The sequence below is a fragment of the Aotus nancymaae genome, unplaced genomic scaffold (assembly GCF_030222135.1).
Source record: "Aotus nancymaae isolate 86718 unplaced genomic scaffold, 86718_ANA_hifiasm-v0.15.2.pri h1tg000059l, whole genome shotgun sequence".
In the NCBI taxonomy this organism is placed as follows: domain Eukaryota; kingdom Metazoa; phylum Chordata; class Mammalia; order Primates; family Aotidae; genus Aotus; species Aotus nancymaae.
In genome coordinates this window covers 69542860-69562551 of record NW_026988473.1, presented here as the reverse complement: position 1 = coordinate 69562551, position 19692 = coordinate 69542860, and the positions used below count along the sequence as shown (strand labels likewise).

The 19692-nt window shown below is 42.1% G+C and overlaps 1 protein-coding gene across 15 annotated transcripts in view; it reads left to right on the top strand.

The window, feature by feature from the left end:
- Positions 1–19692, top strand: part of SYTL2 (synaptotagmin like 2) — a 118259-nt gene that overhangs the window by 33117 nt on the left and 65450 nt on the right. For all 15 annotated transcript variants that reach the window (XM_064365378.1, XM_012469518.2, XM_012469509.3 and 12 more), the window contains exon 2: positions 16844–17334. In XM_064365378.1, coding sequence (XP_064221448.1) covers positions 17234–17334 — 101 coding nt within the window. In that variant the 5' untranslated portion in view covers positions 16844–17233. The remainder of the gene's footprint in view (positions 1–16843; positions 17335–19692) is intronic.

The following is a 19692-nucleotide window of genomic DNA, read 5'->3' as shown; positions in this document are numbered from 1 at the left end:
GATTTTATGTCCATGGGAAAAAAAAATTGGAAGGCACTTGAGAGATCAGTGTCCAAATGCCTCATTTTAGAGGTGAGTGAAAGAGAGTTTCAGTTAGCAGTAGCAGAGCAAGGACCAGAACTGAGATCTTCAACTGCACTTCTAGGCAGGGCACAGGCTGACCCTAACTAATGAAGTACCAGTGAGCATTTGTGCCTGCCTTTGAAGGTGGTTTAAGGTTTGATTAATACTCTTTCCCAGATCAGTGCAGGGATTTTTGTTGTTCATGAGGGTTTAGGAGAAATAGATTTGCTGATGCTATAAAATCAGACTTCCTGCCTGCTCTCCACACTTTGAGTTTATTTATATAACCTGCTAAATTGAGATCCCATAAAGAATAAAAATTCCTTTGTAACTGGTCTCATTTCACATCAAGTTTGACAACATTCTTTCTTGCAAAGCTCAGTATTTTGGGTGTGTAGGGGTTTAGGGGAAACCCCAGCTCCTGTTTGCATCTTTGGGTTCCTTTGCAGGGCACTGTGTACCTGGCCCTTTCTTTCACCTTTACTGCTGCTCTTCCTGTGATGTCAGAACTTTGGAGCTAGGTAGACATGAGTTCAAATCCCAACTGTGTTGCTTAGAAGCCATATGAATTTAATGAAGTCCCTTAAGCTCCATGAACTTCCGTTTCCTCATTGGTAAATTGCAGGTGATAGTGCCTACTTTGCTGGTTTTCCTTATGATGTAGAGAAAATGTATGTAAAGATGGGAAAAGGCATTGGATAAAGTTTAAATGTCAGTTCCTTCTCTAATTCTTCAATAAAATTCAAGTCCTACGAATTAATTGCATTAATTTAGTTTTTTATTTTCTATAATATATGCACATACCTTTTAATGTTATTAGTAGTTACTAAGGCTTTTTGGTTTTCCATATATTATCACATTCTTTCTTGCTGTCTTTCATTTGAATTTCCAAGGCTTGAGAGTTTTTAGAAAGTTTAGTGTATAATTTGTTCCTTTTAGAGATTTTCCTTCCTCTTGGTAAAAGAGAAAACCTCATAGTTGGATATCATTTCTAACTTTGAATTGCCTTTTTAAGAACTATGGCTTAGTTAGTTTAAAGAGAGCTTTATTTATTTTAATAAATATTTTTCAACTCTGCAAAGATTACAAATCTGAATAGCTATATATTTTTTTCTAATAAGGCAAAGGCTTAGAGATAATTTACTTTCTTTTTTGAATAGAGAAAACATTTATTGAAAAAAAAAATTCTGGTCTTTTGGAATAACACTATAAAGTGAATGTGCTACTTTGATGGAATTTGCAACAATATCACCAAACATTGAGTGGAGACACAGGTCCAGTGCTGGAAATACAGAGGAGGTGAACATGGCATCTTCTCCTTCCAGGAAAGCTCAGGTTGTAAAGGAGACAGATAAGGAAACAGATGGTTGCAATATAATGCCGAGTCCTATGACCAAGAGGAGGAGACTCTAACTGCACTTATGAGGAAGGGGCTAGACTCATCTTCTGACAGGAGGTGACACCTGGACTGTGTCTTGAAAGATGGCTAGGAGTTGAAGAAGCTGGAGAAAGACCTTGCAGGCAAAGGGAGCTTGCATGTTCCAAAGACTCAGAGGTGTGAAAGGTAAGTGTAAGGAAGTGGAGAGGAAGTCAAGGTGCAGATCTGGAGGGGCTAATGTAACACTGACTGGTTTGAATTTTATCCTGAAGTCAGTGAAGCCATTGACTGTACCTCCCAAGGAGTCTTACACCAGCAGAAGACCTTAGAGGTGAGAATTGAGCCCTCTTGTTTTTGCAGATGTGGAAACTAATGCCAAGGAAAGGGAAGTGAAACACTCACGGCCATACAGGGAATTAGTGGCTGATAACCTATGTCTTTTATACAGTGGGAAGTAGGAAGTGGGGAACCTTCCCAAGGAAATTTCAGTGTTGACCTTATGAAGGCAGATTCTCATAGGAATATCTGGCCAAGGATTTATCATGGGGACTGCATGGTTTGGGCTAATGACCCCAGCATGCCTTTTGCATATTATTTCCTTTAAAGGAAAGGCCATCACTAGCAAGAAATGCTCTTTGGCTATTTTTAGGCTGTGTGGTAGGGGGAATTAGTGGAATTCCTAAGGTTAGCTCCAGCTGTTTTTCTCCAAAAGGCCAGCTGAATATTTTATGAAATTTGCTCATTAGGGCTTTTATCCTTCTGTGAGACAATGTACTGAGTCTGAGAGCTCAGGCTGGCTTGAGATATAAGTAAGGGGACTGGAGATTGGGGAAAACAAACTAACTGGGCTGGTTGCTGCCCATTTTGATATGTAATGTTAAATGGAATTTTAGATAGGGTTGGTCATTCTTCTGACTTCGTACACATAGTGAAGGTCCTTCTGGAATATGACAACTATCAAGAAGGATGAGTAGATTTTGCAGATTCAGAAACATAATGCCTGGGCAGAGTTGGCGCTGACTGATTGGTGTAACTCCCATATAATAGTACCTTTTACTCAGTAATATCACCTTGTAGGACTTCATAGATAGCAAGTCAGATATTCCTTAAGACTTCTGAGATGGATGCATGCTTGTGGTTATTTGTTATCTACAAGTAAAATACTACTTCCTATTGTGTCTCAGAGACTGTATATATGAAGGTAGGTGAAGTAAAACATTCTTCATATCTTCTAGACTGTACTATGAACCTTTCCACTTACCCATATTTATGGGCATCTGCTTAGAGATCATGCTATGTTAGGAGAGTCAATCAGCTGGGTATGGTGGCTCATGCCTATGATTCCAGCACTTTGGGAGGCCAAGGCGAGCGGCTTGAGCTCAGCAGTTTGAAACCAGCCTGGGCAACATGATGAAACCTCGTCTCTACCAAAAATTAAAAAAATTTAGCCAGACGTAGTGTCATGTGCCTATAGTTCCAGCTACTTGGGAGGCTGAGATGGGAGGATCCCTTAAGCCCAGGAGGTGGAGTTTGCAGTGAGCTGAGACTGTGCACTGCACTTTAGCCTGGGTGACAGAACAAGACCCTGTCTCAAAAAAAAAAAAAAAAGTATAAATATAATTGTATAATGTTTTGCACTTTACAAAATGTCTTTTCATACATGGCCTCATCAGCTCCCTGTAGTGATTCAGCAAGGAGGGTAGGCAATGGTTAGTCTCAGTTTTAGAGATAAGCAAACTAAGGCTCAAGCAAATGCTGTTTGTGGTTACCAAGCTAGTAAGTGGGTAATCAGATTTCAAACCAGATCTTGTGACTTTAAGTCTTATGTTCTTTTCCTTCATGACACTGCCAACTGGACTGAGGAAAAAGGGCCAAGTTTCTCCTATAGCATAAAAGCGGTTCAAGGAATGCCTTGAAAGCAAGGGAATTCTGTTGCATACACAACCAAGGAATGAAGGAGAATCCACAGCATGGCGTTTCTAAACAGGATGGAATAAACATGAGCTTTGTTCCCCCACCTCTGAAACAACAGTTGTCTGAGCTAGAATTTAGTGACATTAAAACAACAGTATATAACTTATGCTAATAAAAGAAATACTAATTTATTACTTTATTACTGTTGGTTGGGATGAAGAGTAGTTTACATTCATTAACCAAAGACAATGGGTCTTGCCAAGTTTCCATTTTAAGAATTCTATTGGCCGGGCGCGGTGGCTCAAGCCTGTAATCCCAGCACTTTGGGAGGCCGAGGCGGGTGGATCACGAGGTCAAGAGATCGAGACCATCCTGGTCAACATGGTGAAACCCCGTCTCTACTAATACAAAAAATTAGCTGGGCACGGTGGCGCGTGCCTGTAATCCCAGCTACTCAGGAGGCTGAGGCAGGAGAATTGCCTGAACCCAGGAGGCGGAGATTGCGGTGAGCCGAGATCGCGCCATTGCGCTCCAGCCTGGGTATCAAGAGCGAAACTCCGTCTCAAAAAAAAAAAAAAAAAAAAAAAAAAAGAATTCTATTGAACACTGATGATCACAAAGAGATCCAGTGTGCTTCTCCCCTGCTGTCTGAAGTGTCTAAAGATCCTTAGACTACACTCATCAGGAATCCTCGAGAGATGCTTCCAACACTTTCATAACTGTTTTTTTCCACTACTATGTATAAGGTGCTATGTGGCTAAAAATGGACAAAAATCCTTCCCTCAAAGAGCCTAGAAGTGGGAATTTGATATGTCTATAAGTTATAAAATGTTAATTATTGAATAATTACTGTGTTGGGCACCTATATATAAGCATTAATTTTCTCGACAATCCAGTAAGAAAGGTATGATGCCCATTTTACAGAGAAGCTAAGTAACTTTTATAAGAGGGCCATATTTTATCCGGGTCTATCTGACTCTAGAGTTCAGGCTGTTTCCTACTTCAGATGAGAAATATCCAGGTAAGTTTTATTAGGGGTCAGTGAAAGAGAAAATGTTGCCAGCTTGTGGTAGGGGTATTTGTGAGGGGAAATGGGATTCAGGAGCAGCTTCATGGAGAGGTGCCATTTAAGCTGGGACTTGAGTGATAGGAAAGGTTTGGATGTGCACAGATATAAGGGAAAGACATTCCAGGTAGAGAGAATGGCATGAACAATGGTCTGGTGATGATAGTGTAGAGGTGATATGTAGGGAATGGATGGGCTGTAGTTCAAGGGGTAGGAAGGGCCCTGTAGGAAAGAAGATTGGTTAGAGAGCTTTGAATGAAATGAGAAGGATGCCAATACCGGAGTAAGGAATTTGGATTTCTCTGCCATCAGAGAAGTGCTAGGGAAAATTCTCAAGTCAAGGCTTGGCATGATGAGAGTAGAGCTTTGGATATGAGTCTAGCTGGATTGTGTGTGGTAGACAGCAATGAGAAAGAACCAGAAGTGAATGAAGCCATGCTCAGGGAAAATTACAACCCCCTACATGAGTGGTAGGCAAGGAGAGAAAGAGTTGTACTGGAGGGAGATAGCACAGGTTCAGTCTGGCAATGATCGGTTTTTAGGATGAGGAGAGGAAAGCATCCATGGTGTCACCTCAGAGTTACTTATGAGGATGTACTTAGTCAACAGGTTCCAGGCAGCATGCTGGGGATTTGTATAGCAGATGCAATATGCATCCAACAGCTGTAACTTGACTTGAGCACACCCTGAGCATGACTGTATGGCAGATACACCTGAGTGTGTGTTCAGAGTTCTGAGCTAACGAATCTGGGAGTGGCCAACCTGGAGATCTATTCCTTATGTATGAGGAACATCTGAGCTCCTAGCTGTCCTATGAAATGAGGCCCTTTGTTTTGGGTTAAATGATGGTTGCCAGGTGGAGGTTGTTAGGGGAAGGATACTAAGTGAAAATGCTATATAAACTGTGTGTTTTTGCAAGTGGTTGCGGTTCTCCTGCCCAGCCTGCCACCACAGGCCTGTGCAGTTATTCTGTCCAGCTTGCTGCCACTGGACTGGTGGTTCTCCTGTCCACTGCTACTGGACTCGCTCCCTGTATGTAAGCCCCCGATAAAGCCTCATGTTTCATTTGCTGGCTTTGGGTCTCTTCTTCAGCCTTTTAAACTGAGTGTCATCCCTGCTGGAGTCAGTAGGGGTTTGGCATAACTCAGAGATGGACTCAGAAATGAATAAGTAACATTATGTCCTCAGACTGTGTATTACTTTTCTATTACTGCTGTGATGAACTTAGGGGCTTAAGATAACACAAACTTATTATCTTAGAGTTCTAGAAGTCAGAAGTCTAAAATGATTCTTACAGGCTAAAATCAAGAGATCAACAGAGCTGAGTTTCTTCAGGAGGTTCTAGAGGTGAATCTGTTTCTTTGCCTTTTCCAGCTGCTAGAGGCTGCCTGCATTCCTTGGCTCATGACCCCTTCCTCTATCTTCAAAACACATTACTCCAACATTTTCATCCTCATATCTCCTCTCTCTCCTTCTGACTATCCTAATTCCTTCTTATAAGGACCTTGTGATTACACTGGGCCTCACTAGGAATCTAGGATTATCTCCCCATCACAAGATTCTTAACAATAATATCTATAATTTTTTTTTTACCGTGTAAGGCAGCATATCTTCAGGTTCCAGAGATTAGGATGTGGACATCTTTGGAGGACCATTATTCTGCCTCCCATAGAATTAACATATTTATGGAAGATAACTTACCAAACTTTTTTTGTACAACCCTTTTTTGGCTTTTTCTGTGTTCCATTGAATTGTTTTGCTTTTTTTCTCTCTGATGTTTTTTTCCTTTCCTTCATTTACTCAATAAATGAGGCACCTGCTATATGCCAGGTACCCTGCTATGTGCTGGAGACACAGGTTACCAAAGCCTTTCTGCCCACTTCTGGAAGAAGCTAGAGGAGATTCCTGCAGAACCAGAGACCAAGATGTCAAACTCTTGACTTTTAATCCTCTGAAGTTGGGATCCAGGCCTAGAATAGAAAGATGTAAGAGAATACTTGTGTGTGAAGAATGAGATCCTTTCACCCAACTTTTCTCCTACCAATACCCCATCTCGAATTTAGAAGATTAAAAAAAAATCTCCTCAAAGGTCTCTGCAGTACGGGTAGGAGAGTGTGTGGTTAGAGAAACCAAGAATTTGACTCAAAATGGGTGGGAGGTTAGAGGATAGGTAACAGCCTAGCAAGGTAAATATAAAAGGCAGCAGCAGTACTACTCCAACCTCATAATGGCATGGAAAAGTGATTGAGATAGTGAAATGTTGGGGATTTATTTATTGTCATCAGGTGTTTATGAAGCACTTACTGTGTCACAGGCCATTCTACTTACAGCGTAATGTCATCCTCCTGGTAACCCTGTAAGGTAGACCTGTTTTGCTGCCCACATTGAACAGATGAAGAAACAAATGAGAGTCATTAGGGAAACTGCCAAAGAACTAATAGATTAATCCACTTACAATTATCTTTTGACTCCAAAGCCACAAGTGCATTTGACTACATCACAACACTTCTTCTATTAGGGGTACAGAAAATGAATATGGTAGACATTATTTACATGCGTCAGTTTCAAAATCAGTGTCTTTTTAGGAGATGGAGAGGATGAAGGAAGATCTTGCATACAGTAGGGACTTGATGCATCTTTAATGGGGCAATTTGGCCTGACCAGAGGGAATTGGGCAGGTCTGGAACTAGGGTTAGGCAGGTGAAGTGCCTAGGGCACAAAGTCTTTGGAGACAAGGTCATGCAAGTGCTGATGCTCACTTGTAGCACCCTGATAGTGAGTGTCTCCTTGACTATGTGCCTGGGTGTCTTACTCTTAAGGAGATACCCATTCTCAGGGTGCTTCAGGTGCAGTATGCTGAGCTCACATGACCTTGCCTCTTTATTTTTCGTGCTCTGGGTGCCTTGCTTGCTTCACCTATAGGTCCTGGATTTGAGCAGAAGCTGGAAGTGGGAGACAACCACATAAATTGTTTTAATTCTGGCTGCATATTACAATCATCTGGGCACCATTCTGAAAAATATCCTAGGTGGGAATCTCACTCCAGACCATTTAAATCAGAATTGTTGCGGGGAGAGGGAGGTGAAGAGACCTGGGCACTGGAATTTTTCGGAAAATCTTTTCAGATGATGCTAATATACAGCCAGTTTTTGGAACCCCTGAGTTCATAGATTTGGAGAGAGTCCCTCATTCCCAGTCTGGTTAGGAATGTACATGATTGTACCAAAAGTGAGGCTTTGTCACTTTGAGGCTTTCTGTGTTCCTTTAAAAGTCTCAGCTGGTGATGGCTACAGTTCAGTTAACTTTACGATCCTGAGTTTAATTCCAGCCTAGTTAATAAATCAGCTTGTTCTTCCACTCCCTTCCTTTGAATTTGAAACCTAGAAAATAATTAAATCTGGTATTCGTCTGTAATTTGGGCTGTTATCAGGGTTTTGCTTTTAGGGGTGCTGTGAAGTGCAGCCCAAACCATTTATTAGCCAGTTTGCAAGTCCTTATTTATGTTGAAATTGTATATGTCCTATAGGGAAAAGGAGATACTCTCTGCATGTCCTAGCTCTAATGTTAGGCAGTTGTGTGACCTTAAGCAATTGGTCTCTTTTTCATCACAGATTCCTCAGCCATGCAAAGAATTAGTTATGACTCGATGATTTGGCTGTTACTTTATTTTGTGTATTTTCTCTTGTCACTGCTGAAAACAATTGATATACAAATGTGCATGTTTAACTTTGACTAATTGCTGTGCTCCATCTAGTCATCAGCCATGTCTGACCTATTGAGAATCCTTTACAATTGTGATTCCCAAAGTTGCTCAAGCATCCACATCATGTGGGAACATTTTAGAAAATGCAGATTCCTGGACATCAGCCCTTAAGATTTGATTCAGTGAGGCTTGAGCAATGTCTGGGAATCTGCTGCTGATCAGCCAGATTTGAATACTGCTGTTTATTGAAGCAATCATGAATATAATGAAAGTGATAGCACTCCCAATTTAGATGTCACTATAGATTGTGCTCTTGACAGAGATCATACTTTTCTTCAAGGAAGCCTTCCCTGGCTCCCCAAGAGTATGGCAAATCTCTGGTTAAAAGTTTTATAGCCCACTGCCCTTCTGCTCTGTGGGACTTCTTGGGCTTGTTCAGTATTTGCCCTCCTTTCCAGAATCTAAACTCTCTGAGGGAGGGGACTGCATACATTTTCAGAACTTTTGGTGCATACAAATTACCCTCTTCCAGAATGAGATCTGGGCCTGGGGTGGATGCTGCCATTCCAAGAAGACAGGAAGTTTCTCTCTGGTATTTTGAACTTAGGCAAGCCTCTTGGTACTTCCCAAACTGTGTAGTTAATAAAGGATATTGTGGCTTTTACAGCAGCACCATGCAATATCAGAATTCTGTTCTACATGGCTTAAAGTCCTTCATGATATGCTGTAAAGATACATCACCCCTTTTGTAGACTGCCATCCCTTCTACATATGATTTGAATTTTCAGCCCAGGTATGAAGTTTAAAATGAATTTTCAGCTGCCCATTTCCTCAGATCCTTTCTTTCTTTACTGTTTTTGTTTCTTAGAATCCTGATCAAGGAAATGTAGATTAAAAGGATTGTTCTAGCACATTTACCAAGACTGGCAAGCATGAAAAATTCAGGTTCAAATTCCCCCCACCCTGACACTTTAGGCCTCTTCAGGCCCAAACTTGGTCACTTGCCCATTTACACCGTGTACTCCAGTTACCAGCCTTCTTTTTGAACACCTTTATGGTTTCAAGGTCCAGTGCTCTTGCCCAGAATGCCCACCTCCTTCTCTAATTCAGCTTTCAAGGCTCACCTCATCTTATCTCCTTCCTAAATCTCTGTGGCCTACCTGACACTTGGTGTGTGCCCCTTTATTAGTAGTTGACATAGTTGTATGAGGGTTAGTTGTGTGTGACACTGTCTCCTCACATAGCCCATTATCTTGCCCTTGGTTGGGTCTTGGTTAACATATTTTATTCCTGTGGGTATTGTAAGTTTAAACTTGAGGCCTAGCAATTGCAGAAAATGAGCTTTTCAGAAATCCAGGGATATTATTGTTAGTTTTGAATATGAAATTAAGGAGTAGGGGGAATTGTCATATATAGGTAGGCTTTCTTCCTGTCTTTCCCTCTTCATTCATAATTTGAGACCACCAAGCCAGTTTCCAGAAGATATTAGCTGTCTGCTACTGTCTATATTAGCCTGGACCTGGAGGAGATGAATGAAGTAGAAAAATGGCTTCCATCTTTGGAAGAATCCTCACAAAAGTGAAAGCTTTTTAACTTGAGATGCCTGTTCATTTTAAATTTTCAGTTGCTCTATAAAAAGTGACAACCTAGTATTGGATAGCTTATCCATTCTTATTCTCTTTATGCCCTTTCGTTAGTTCACTTCTTTATGAAGAGGGTCATTTTATTTGTTCATTCAACTGTTATTTTTAAGAGGCTACTTTGAACCAGTCACAAGTTAATTCTTTCCTCTCAAGAAGCCCAATTTAAGCAACACATTACATTGAGCAATGTATGTATTTTTAAAAATAGAGTGCTGAAAGCTCTGACCACACAGAAACAAAGTATTCATGTAGCATTGTTTCCCAACTGTGCATGGGCAAAGTTTGCTTTTCATATAAATACATTTCTGTGTATGCATATAACAAAACATTTTGATTGGGCTTAAACTTATAAAGTGTAGGTTCTTTTAGTAATAGTTTCTGGTTCTAGGGATTGATACCATTCTAAGAGGCTAGTAGGCATGTATAAGTACCTGCATGGTGACACAGGTGACTTTTCCCCCTCTATCTCTTGTTTGTCCTCTTTTCCATGTCTATCCATAAACCAAACCCAAAGGGCCTGATTTTTTTCTTTTCTTTTCTTTTCTGAGACAGAGTCTTGCTCTGTCACCCAGGCTGGAGTGTAGTGGCAGGATCTCTCCTCACTGCAACCTCCACCTCCAGGGTTCAAGCGATTCTCCTGCCTCAGCCTCCTGAGTAGCTGGGTCTACAGGCATACACCACCATGCCCAGCTAATTTTTGTATTTTTTTAGTAGAGACAGGGTTTCACCATGTTGGCCAGGATAGTCTCAATCTCTTGACCTTGTGATCCGTCCGTCTCAGCCTCCCAAAGTGTTGGCATTACAGGTATGAGCCACTGCACCCAGCTGCCTAATCATTTTCTAATTCCTAACAAGTTGTCTTTAAAAAAACATGCCATGCCTTGAGGGCTGATGCATGTTGCCCATGAGAAATGACAAAGTCAAACGTACAGAGGGAGGGACAGCAGGGTGAAAAGAGAACTGTCTAGGAATCGGAAAACTTGGGTTCTAGTCTCATCTTTGCTCCTAACCAGCTGTGTGATCTCTCTAAGAAGTGGGGGACTAGTGATGTAGTGAAAGGTGAAAAATAGTGGCTTCAGAATCTTAAGGCTTGGGTTCAAATCACATTCTGGTTGAGTGGCCTTAGGCAAGTTATTTAACTTGAGCCCCAGTGTTCTCATCCATGGGATGTGGAGAATACCTATGTGCATAGTGGTCAGAGTGGTTAAACTGAAATATACGTAAAGGGCTTAGCACCGCCTGTTCATTTTTCAGTCTAGAGAGAATTGACCAAGATCATGAGAGGCTTAGAAAACAACATGTGAGGAACAGTTGAGGGAAAACAGTTTTCCCCCACCAACTACGAAGATGTGGGGAGAGCACAAAATCTTTTTTGTAAGCTATTATGTGAAAGGGACAATAAATTAAATGTGGTTCAAGAGGGCAAGGTAAAATGGAACCAATGGGAAGAACTTAGGGCCAAGTCCAACCATCATGCAAAGTGAGCCTGAGAAGTGGAGCAGCCCAGCTGTGCAGTTAGCAGCTTTGGGCATGGATGTCCTGGCAGTGTGATCTGATGACCACCGGTCTGGCACACTGGAGGGAAATCTTTCTGCTGAGAGGGAGGTGAGCAAAGACTCTCTGATTGTCACATTCAACTTGTTCCATCTTCAGCTTCTCCTTCCATCCTTCCTTTGATGCTGCTGTGATCCTAGGGAGTTTACAAAGCATTTAGTTTTATACACGATGGTTTCATAAGCGTTCCACTGGGGATGAGCCTTCTTGTTGATCAGGGCCTTTTTGTGCGGCGCCATTCTCCCCAGCTCAAGCATATTTGTTATTGCTCTTCTGCTGCTGCCCAGTTTTTTTTTTTTTGAGGCCTTCATTCTTGATGTCTTGAGACTGTCAGAACAATTTGCCTCTCTTCTGAAATCCTCATCTTGTGAGAGTCACCACTTATGTAAGTTTTACGCTCCTTTCCTGGGATCTGTGTAGGCTTTGGTACAACAATGCTGTCTGGGAAAGGAGAAGATGCTGTCTGTGCTGTCTGGGCCCCTCCTTGCAGCAGAGCCTGCTGGGAAGGAAATTTTGTTGTTAATTAGACTTTAACCTGGGATTAGGATTTTAGTTGGAATAAGGGTTAGAAGCCCAGATCCACTCTTTGCTGCCGTCAAAGGTAAACACCAACTATTTGGGGCCTTAGTTTTTCTCTCCAGCTTAACTTTGGACAGTTGACAAGAAGAGTATTGGCATTCGTAGATATGGCATAGCAGGGCTGACACATGGAAAATATAAATTAAGCACAGTCCATATTTGAAGTCCTCCAATTTCTCTTTGTGCTGCTGTTCCTACCACTGCTCCTTATCCTTCTTTGTCCTCTGCAGTCTCCTGTATTCTCACCAGAGCCTCACAGTAATCTCCACAAGGAAGAGAATATACCCATCATATGCATGAGATAACCAAGACTTAGAGAAGTCATGCAACTTATTCAAACCACACTGTGACGTGAAAGACCTGGAGCTAGAACCCATTGAGTAATATGGACCTAGTTTCTCAATTATGGGCCCTAGAGCCATGGTCACATTCAGGGGAAATGGGAGCTCAATCCCCTTCCACTTGTGTTCATCATTTTTTTTTTCCATGAATACTTGAGTGCCTAGTAAGACAGTGGCAAGAGCTGGGGATACAAATCACTGGGAGACACAGGCCTTGTTCATAAACTGGCAGGAGACAAACGTGAGTAGACAGGGATTTGAGACCGTGTGATAAGCACTGTGACAGAGGAAGCCAGGTGCTAATTGAGCACATAGGAGGGGTAGCTAAGCAGGCTTGGAGGGGTTAGGGAAGACTTTTGTGCAGTAAGTGACATGTAACTTGAGACTTAACAGGTATTAGCCAGGGAAATGGTGTTCCACGATGAAGGAACAGCATGTGCAAAAGCCTGAAGGCAAGAAGAACTGGAAAATTTCAGAATGGCTGGAGCCTGAGGAAAAGAGCCTGGAGAGGAGAACAGGTGCTAGTTCATGGAGTGTCGTACAGGCCACTTAAGGATTTTGAGCTTTAGCCAATAGTCAGTGCGAAGTTGGTGAAGGGTTTTAAGTTTGAGAATGTGGCTTGGTCAGAACTGAGTTTTAGAAAAATGACTTAGCATCATGCTGATTGGAGGATGTTTAGGAGAGGCTGAACCCAGGGAGAACTTATCCCAGGAGCTCCTCCTGTGAACTGTGAACAATGAATATATTCACTCCTACCCTCCCTTCCTTACTGAGGTTATTGTGAAGCTATGGTGAGAATGCAAGGCACTATAGTGGCCAAAATTCATCCCTCACAGTTTAGCACTGAGGTTGCCCCGCTTCTGACTACCAGCTGTGGGTCGGTGAGTCTCTTATGTTTAAGCAGAGAATGAGGGTCTACAGGCAGAGGGGTTTTGTTCTGCTTGTCTGATTGGAGGAATCTGTGTGAAGAGGAGAATTAAATGAGATGTCAACATCGGGTTGGCTTATTCTGACACAGCCAACAGCAAATATTAGTCCGACCGCACATACGCTTGATGCTGAATGCCCCGCTCAGCCTCACTCTCCTTGTGTGAAAAACACAGATAATAAGACCTTCCTCAGGCCAGATACAGTGGCTCACACATGTAATCCCAGCACTTTGGGAGGCCAAGGCAGGCAGATCACTTGAAGCCAAGAGTTCAAGACCAACCTGGAGAATGTGGCGAAGCTGCAGCTCTACCAAAATAGAAAAATTAGTTGGGCATGGTGGCAGGCGCCTGTAATCTCAGCTACTTGGGAGGCTGAGGCATGATACTCACTTAAACCCAGGAGGTGGAGGTTGCAGTGAGCCAAGATTGTTCCATGGTACTACAGCCAGGGCAACAGAGCGAGACCCTGTCTCAATAAATAAGACCTACCTCAGAGTGTCTTTGTGAGGATTCCGTGAGGTGTATGTACAGTGCCATGTATGTAGAAGGGATCAAGTAAATGTTTGCTGCCTTTTTGTCTGGCTTTCTTAATGCAGCTCCATCTGAGAGTAAAAGCCAGAAGCCTTACTGTCCTCACAGGGCCTAATACAGTCTGACCCGTGTCCTTTCTGGCCTTCTCTCCTTCTGTTCTCCTGGTGCACACTGGTGTACCAGCACTGGCTGCCTGGCCGTTTCTTGAATGTGCCATACAACTCCTGCCTCAGGACCCTGGGATATCTGCATGCTTATTTCCTCATTGCTGTCACATTTTTGTTCAGATGTCACCTTCTCAATGAGGCCTACCCTAACCACTTTCTTTAAAATTCGACTCTCCCTGAGTTATTATTCTCCTCCCTTTCCTCCTTTGTTTTCCTCCATAGTTCTCTTTCCACTGTGTTATAATTTAATTATTTAGTATTAAAAAACTTATTTTTATTATTTAGTTTGATCATCATTTCCTTCCATTGGCATATAAACGCCACAAAGGCAGGAAGTTTTTCTGTCTTGTTCTTTGCTGCATCTCCAATGCTCAGAATAGTGCCAGGCTCTCAATAAATCTTTGTCAAGTGAGTGAGGGAAATGTTCGATTAGCTCCCATGCTGGACATTATCCAGAATATTAGTTGGGCGAGCACCTGATGCTGAAGAGTCTTGATTGCCCTCTGAGGGCTCTCCTCCAGTTTCGTTGGGCGCTGATACCTGCCTACCCAGTTAAAAGGAAAGGGTTCAAGCCCTTCACTCCTTTGTAAAGTGAGAACATTGCCCTTTGCCTCACTAACAGCCTATTTTAAGGGAGAACTTTTAACCCTTAGAGGCTTTGACACGGAAACACTAATTAGCTGTATTCTACTTGAAGGTATGGAAGCCAGTATTGTCCATTTCAGCAACCCTGCCAGTTACCACCGCTAGCCGACCTGAGGTTTTTGTTGCTGTTGTTGTTATTTTCTTCCTGTCCCCAACTCCTTGAATTTAAAGTCTCCCATTAAACAAAATGGCAGTGTAAACCTCATTGGGAACCTGGGTCAGTATGTGGCCTAAATCTATTTCTTGCCAGCCTTTGAGATCTAAGGAAGTTACTGCACATGAAGGAAAGAACTGAGATAGCCATCTTCTGGTGATACTGTATATTTGGATCAGGTTCATTTATTCATTTGCTCATTTGTTTATTTATTCACATTCAGATACTCATAGTCAAGTAGGAGAGACTGAGAGTAGATAATCGCAGCAGTGGATGTATGTATGGAGGAGAAACCTTTTGTATCAGCAGGTTCCTGCTGCAGGAGTGTCGTATAACAACTCCCAAACCTTAGTGGCTTCCAACAACAAATATTTAGTTCCTCCTTTTACATCTGTAGGTCAGTGGGGATGCCTGCTTCAGGGCAGTCAGGCTCAGGTCTGTCCTTGTAACTTTGTTTCTGGAACCCAGAATGAAGAGGCAATGGCTAATTGGGACAAGCTTTTCTCATGGCACGTGGCAGGAGTACAAGAAGCCAGGTCAAACCACAAAAGCACATTTACAGCTTACGCTTGCATCACATTTGCTAACTTTCCATTGGCCAAAGCAAGTCACAGGCCAAGCCCAGCATTAGGAGGATAGGGATGAATTATTTGCTTACTCTAGTGGGAACATGATTATATAGTTCTGTTATGGGGAGGAAGTGAAGAGTTATGAATAATCATTGAATCTGCTACAGCTTTAACTTTGGGTATGGAAGTTACGGAAGGCTTCATGGAGGTGGAAACTTTGATCTGTCTTGAAGGATAAGTAGTTTTCAAGATGAACAAGCAGGTAGTAGCATATACAAACACATACAAATTAAAAAGAAAATGAAGTAATTTCTTAATATTTATTTGAGGAATTACTGTGGGGAGTACACAAAGAGCTAGGGGAAATTTATACAAAGGTCATTAGATTCCCTGTTAATGAAACCCAAACTTCATGGGGGAAGGTCAGAAAGAGACATAATACAAAGGAGAAATATATAACTAATTATAGTCTTATTCAGCTTGATGGAACAAAAGTGTGAACTCAGAGGAAGCTAGGACATATTTTTAGTAGCTATTTTTGCTGCAGAATGAAAGACATGTGCTCTTTTTATATTCATTATTTCATTTAATCTTTATAATCTATGAGGGACATCCTAATGTCAAGTGCAAATGAGAAAACAGCGTCGCAGTGGTCGGTAACTTGCCCAAGGACTTACAGCTAACAAGTGGTAGAAGGAGAACTTCCCAGTAATTCTATTTTTCAAGTAATTAATTTATAAATTAATGTACATACTCTTTTATTCTTAAGTGGTGCTGCTTTAAAATTCACTAAAGATTTTTAGTGTCTGCTGTATGTGCAGCGCTGCACTTGTTAAAAGTACTCCAACCTTGAGTAGATCACCTCTGAATTTCTGTCTGGCTGTGTCATTCTTCAGTTCTCACTTCCTTCCCTTTACATATGTATTTAAGCTGCTTCAAAGAAAATAGGATTCTTGCACATGGTGCAGCTTAACAATCCTCACCTTGGATGGTGAGATGTTTTGAAATTCTGCCTCTTCCTTCCCCCCATTTATATACACATACAGGTAGGTGATTTTCTCCTAAGAAATGAAGGGAGACAAGCTTGTTAAGTTCCTCTAGGTCAACAAAGATTAGCAGTGGGACTGGATGAAGAATAACAATTCTCACCCTTCTGGAAACTACCTCTACCTAATACTGGTTCTCCTGTTACTATGGAGCGCATGTATAGTACAGTGGAATGTTGCTACTTGGGAAGAGGTGAGCGTTTAAAATTTTTATTTCTAGTTTCTTACTTGAACCCCTGGTCTTATTGACCTTTAACATGACTTTTTAGCCTAGCATCCCAGGAGTTTTCAGAGAAAGAACCAGTTCCTTTTTGCAGCCATCTTGTATTCAGGTAGATCATTAAACATTGACAGGCATTTTTGTGCGTTCTTCATCTTGGCATTCTGGAATTGGGTTGAAGCATGTTTCATGACCCATTTACCATCTGCTCAGGAAGCCGGCTGAACTGGTTTTCTTCATCTCAGAGACCATCTTACCTGGCCATTTAAAAATCTTGTAGTAATGAGCAGTGCTTATAGGAACTGACTCTCACTGGTGTTTGCTGTCTCATGATTCCCCAGGTAGGTGATGCTCTGATGCTGCTGCCTCTTATGAATTGACAACGGGAGCAGAGAGAGAATAAACTGTGTCTAAGACTGGACCAGAGAGGGAGCGTGCTGGGAGCCATCATAGGAACAAGTGACCTGTCTGGCACGGAATACAGCATCCTTTTGAGAGCCTCTTCTCAACGTTATCCCATGGACCACGAATTCCTCGTGGGGAAGACTACTTAGGATCTTACTATCAGCTGCCCTCAACTTTTGCTGAGCTTCAGTAAGACTTTTGCTGCAGAACTGAACAAGATATTTCATTTTTGTGTCTTTTGATCTTCCTGGTTGCATTTTTAGTTTTTCAGCCCTGAGAATTTTGAGCCACATTGGTTGCTATTATTTTTGCATGCACTTTTCAAAATGATTGACTTAAGTTTCCTGACTGAAGAGGAACAAGAGGCCATCATGAAGGTTCTGCAGCGGGATGCTGCTCTGAAGAGGGCCGAGGAAGAGAGAGTCAGGTAAGAGGCCAGAGAAGCCCTTGGGCATTAGGGAAGGAAGAGGCAGTCTGTACGAAAATAGGACACTGGTTTTTTTTTTTTTCCAACATAAGTGGTAGTTCTGACTCGGAGACTGAATTTATGGATTCCAGTTTTAGGTTTACTTCCTGGACAAAACATTTTTCTTCTTTGGTGCCTCTTAATTTATCCTACTGGACTCTTATCAGAAATAGGATCTTGATTAAAAACCTGACTAAATTCTTCTAACTTACTATTAAATACTAAGATAAAAATGAAATGTATACAACCACATACATCTACATTCGTGTGTGTGTGTGAATTTCTATCCAGTTAAAAAAACACGGATCTCCTTACTTTTAACTGAATCACAAACCAAATTAGAATTTTAAAAAATTTTTAGAATTTTGAAAAGAAAATAAAGTAGCTCACATTTCTGCATGCTTTCAGAAATGTTGGAATTGGTTTTAATAGCACAACTGAAAGTATTCTCTGAGCCAATTTTTATCTGTCTTGGGGCCAATAAAGAAGAGTGGCAGCTTTGACACACTATCCTTGTTGGGTGGAACCCAAATGCTTCATGTCAACATTCCTGCTACTTTCATTCGCCTTTGTGGTCAAACAAGCACTAGACCAGGATGCCGAAGAACTTGACTTTGCCTAGGCCCTCCGTTTACTGCCTGTGTAATCGTGGGCTTTGAAGGCAGTGACAGGTTTCCTGAATGTAAGTTAGTAGTATTAATTTTATGATTCTCACCCCAGGAATTATCTAAAAGAAGCATAAGCTATGTTCTTGCTTCCTGGGACACAGGACCATGAATAATGGCTTTATTTTTACCATTTCTCATACTTTGACCTTGATTTAACATGGACAATTTATAAAGTTCACTTCAAACATTACAGAATGTCTGATTATGGCTACTAAAATAACTTCTATGTAGATAGTATTTAACAAGTCGCAAAGGGCTTAACATGCTCATTATATTTTATGAGCTCACTCATTCTTTTGCAGTTGGTGGGTGGAGTGGAGTGGGATATAATTACCCCATTTGATGTGTGAGGAAGTTGACTTTGAGACAAGTCAGGTGACTTGCCCAGTATCACACAACTGGTAGGTGTCAGAAGTGAGAATCAAATCCCAGTCTTAGGTACTCATTTGTTAACTTTACCTCCTCTCTCTGAGTAAACAGTAACAGAAAGGCCATCCCAGGACCTGACGATGAGATAGGGGCTGGCTGTCCTGGTGTGAAGTAGGATACTGAGCTGTGATGACAGCAGTGGCTGTAGGTAGTGGGGATCATGCTGCTCCTCCCAGGTCACTTGCAATGCTTTTCACACCTGGGTGGGGCTCTGCTGCCCCTTCTCAGCAAGTGATGTGCCTTGAACAGTATCCCCAGGAGAGGTGAAGGATTGACACTAACCCAGGCATTAGAGCCTCTTGGTAGCTTTAATTCTCTACCCTTTCATGAAAGTTTATAAAGCCCTTTCATGAATGTTATCCTTTTATGTTCCTCACAGCAACCCTGACATTGGGCAAAGCAGGGACCATTGCACCCATTTAGGAATAAGGGCGGAGCTGGGGGAGCATAGCGAAAATACTGATTCTTTCAGCATAAGGGGAAATGGAACTTCCTTTATCCTCTCAAAAGACAAGATGGGGGAAGGACTTAGAAAATAGAAGAGCTAGGACTGCACTGAGTCTGTCCTTCCACCTCAGGATGTGGGCCTGTGCATTTTGGAGAGGTGTAAGTACCTTTGATTCCTTGTGCTCAGGAGGTGTTATTTATGGTCTGCAATTCTCCCCCTCTAGATAGCTTACAAGGATAGAACCTGTTTTCCCTCCCTCCCTCCCTTCTATCTTTTCTTGGCATCTGGGATTCCAAACTGCTGAGTCTTGCCTGTAGTTCTGTGATTCTGTCTGAATAGAGTGAAGGTGTTTCTTGGGCACTTGGCATTGGTTGATGAAAATATCCTCAAAAAATGCAAAGTTCCTCCTGGAACTGGGCCTTGTAAGGGGTGTGAGTGTGTACCCCCTGGCATCCGCCAGTCTACAATACAGCAAAAATGGTATGGGTCCCTTCCTAGTGTTGGTTTTGCAGATGCTCCTTCTGTCTGTTGTTTCAGAGGGTGCCCCAGCAGCTGCCACAGGTGCTGCCTTTGTGCTCTGCCTTTGTGAATGAATGATAGGAAGAAGGCTTACGTTGCTGAAAAACCTGGTGTGAGTCATCACTTTCCCAAGAGACTTTCTGGTTAGGCACCGTGCACCTCATGTGGACTTGGCCGTGAGCAGCTTCAGGACCCTGGGGCTGGAGAGCAGTAACTGTGTATAGATAGACAGCAGACCTATGCCTTGTGGACCCT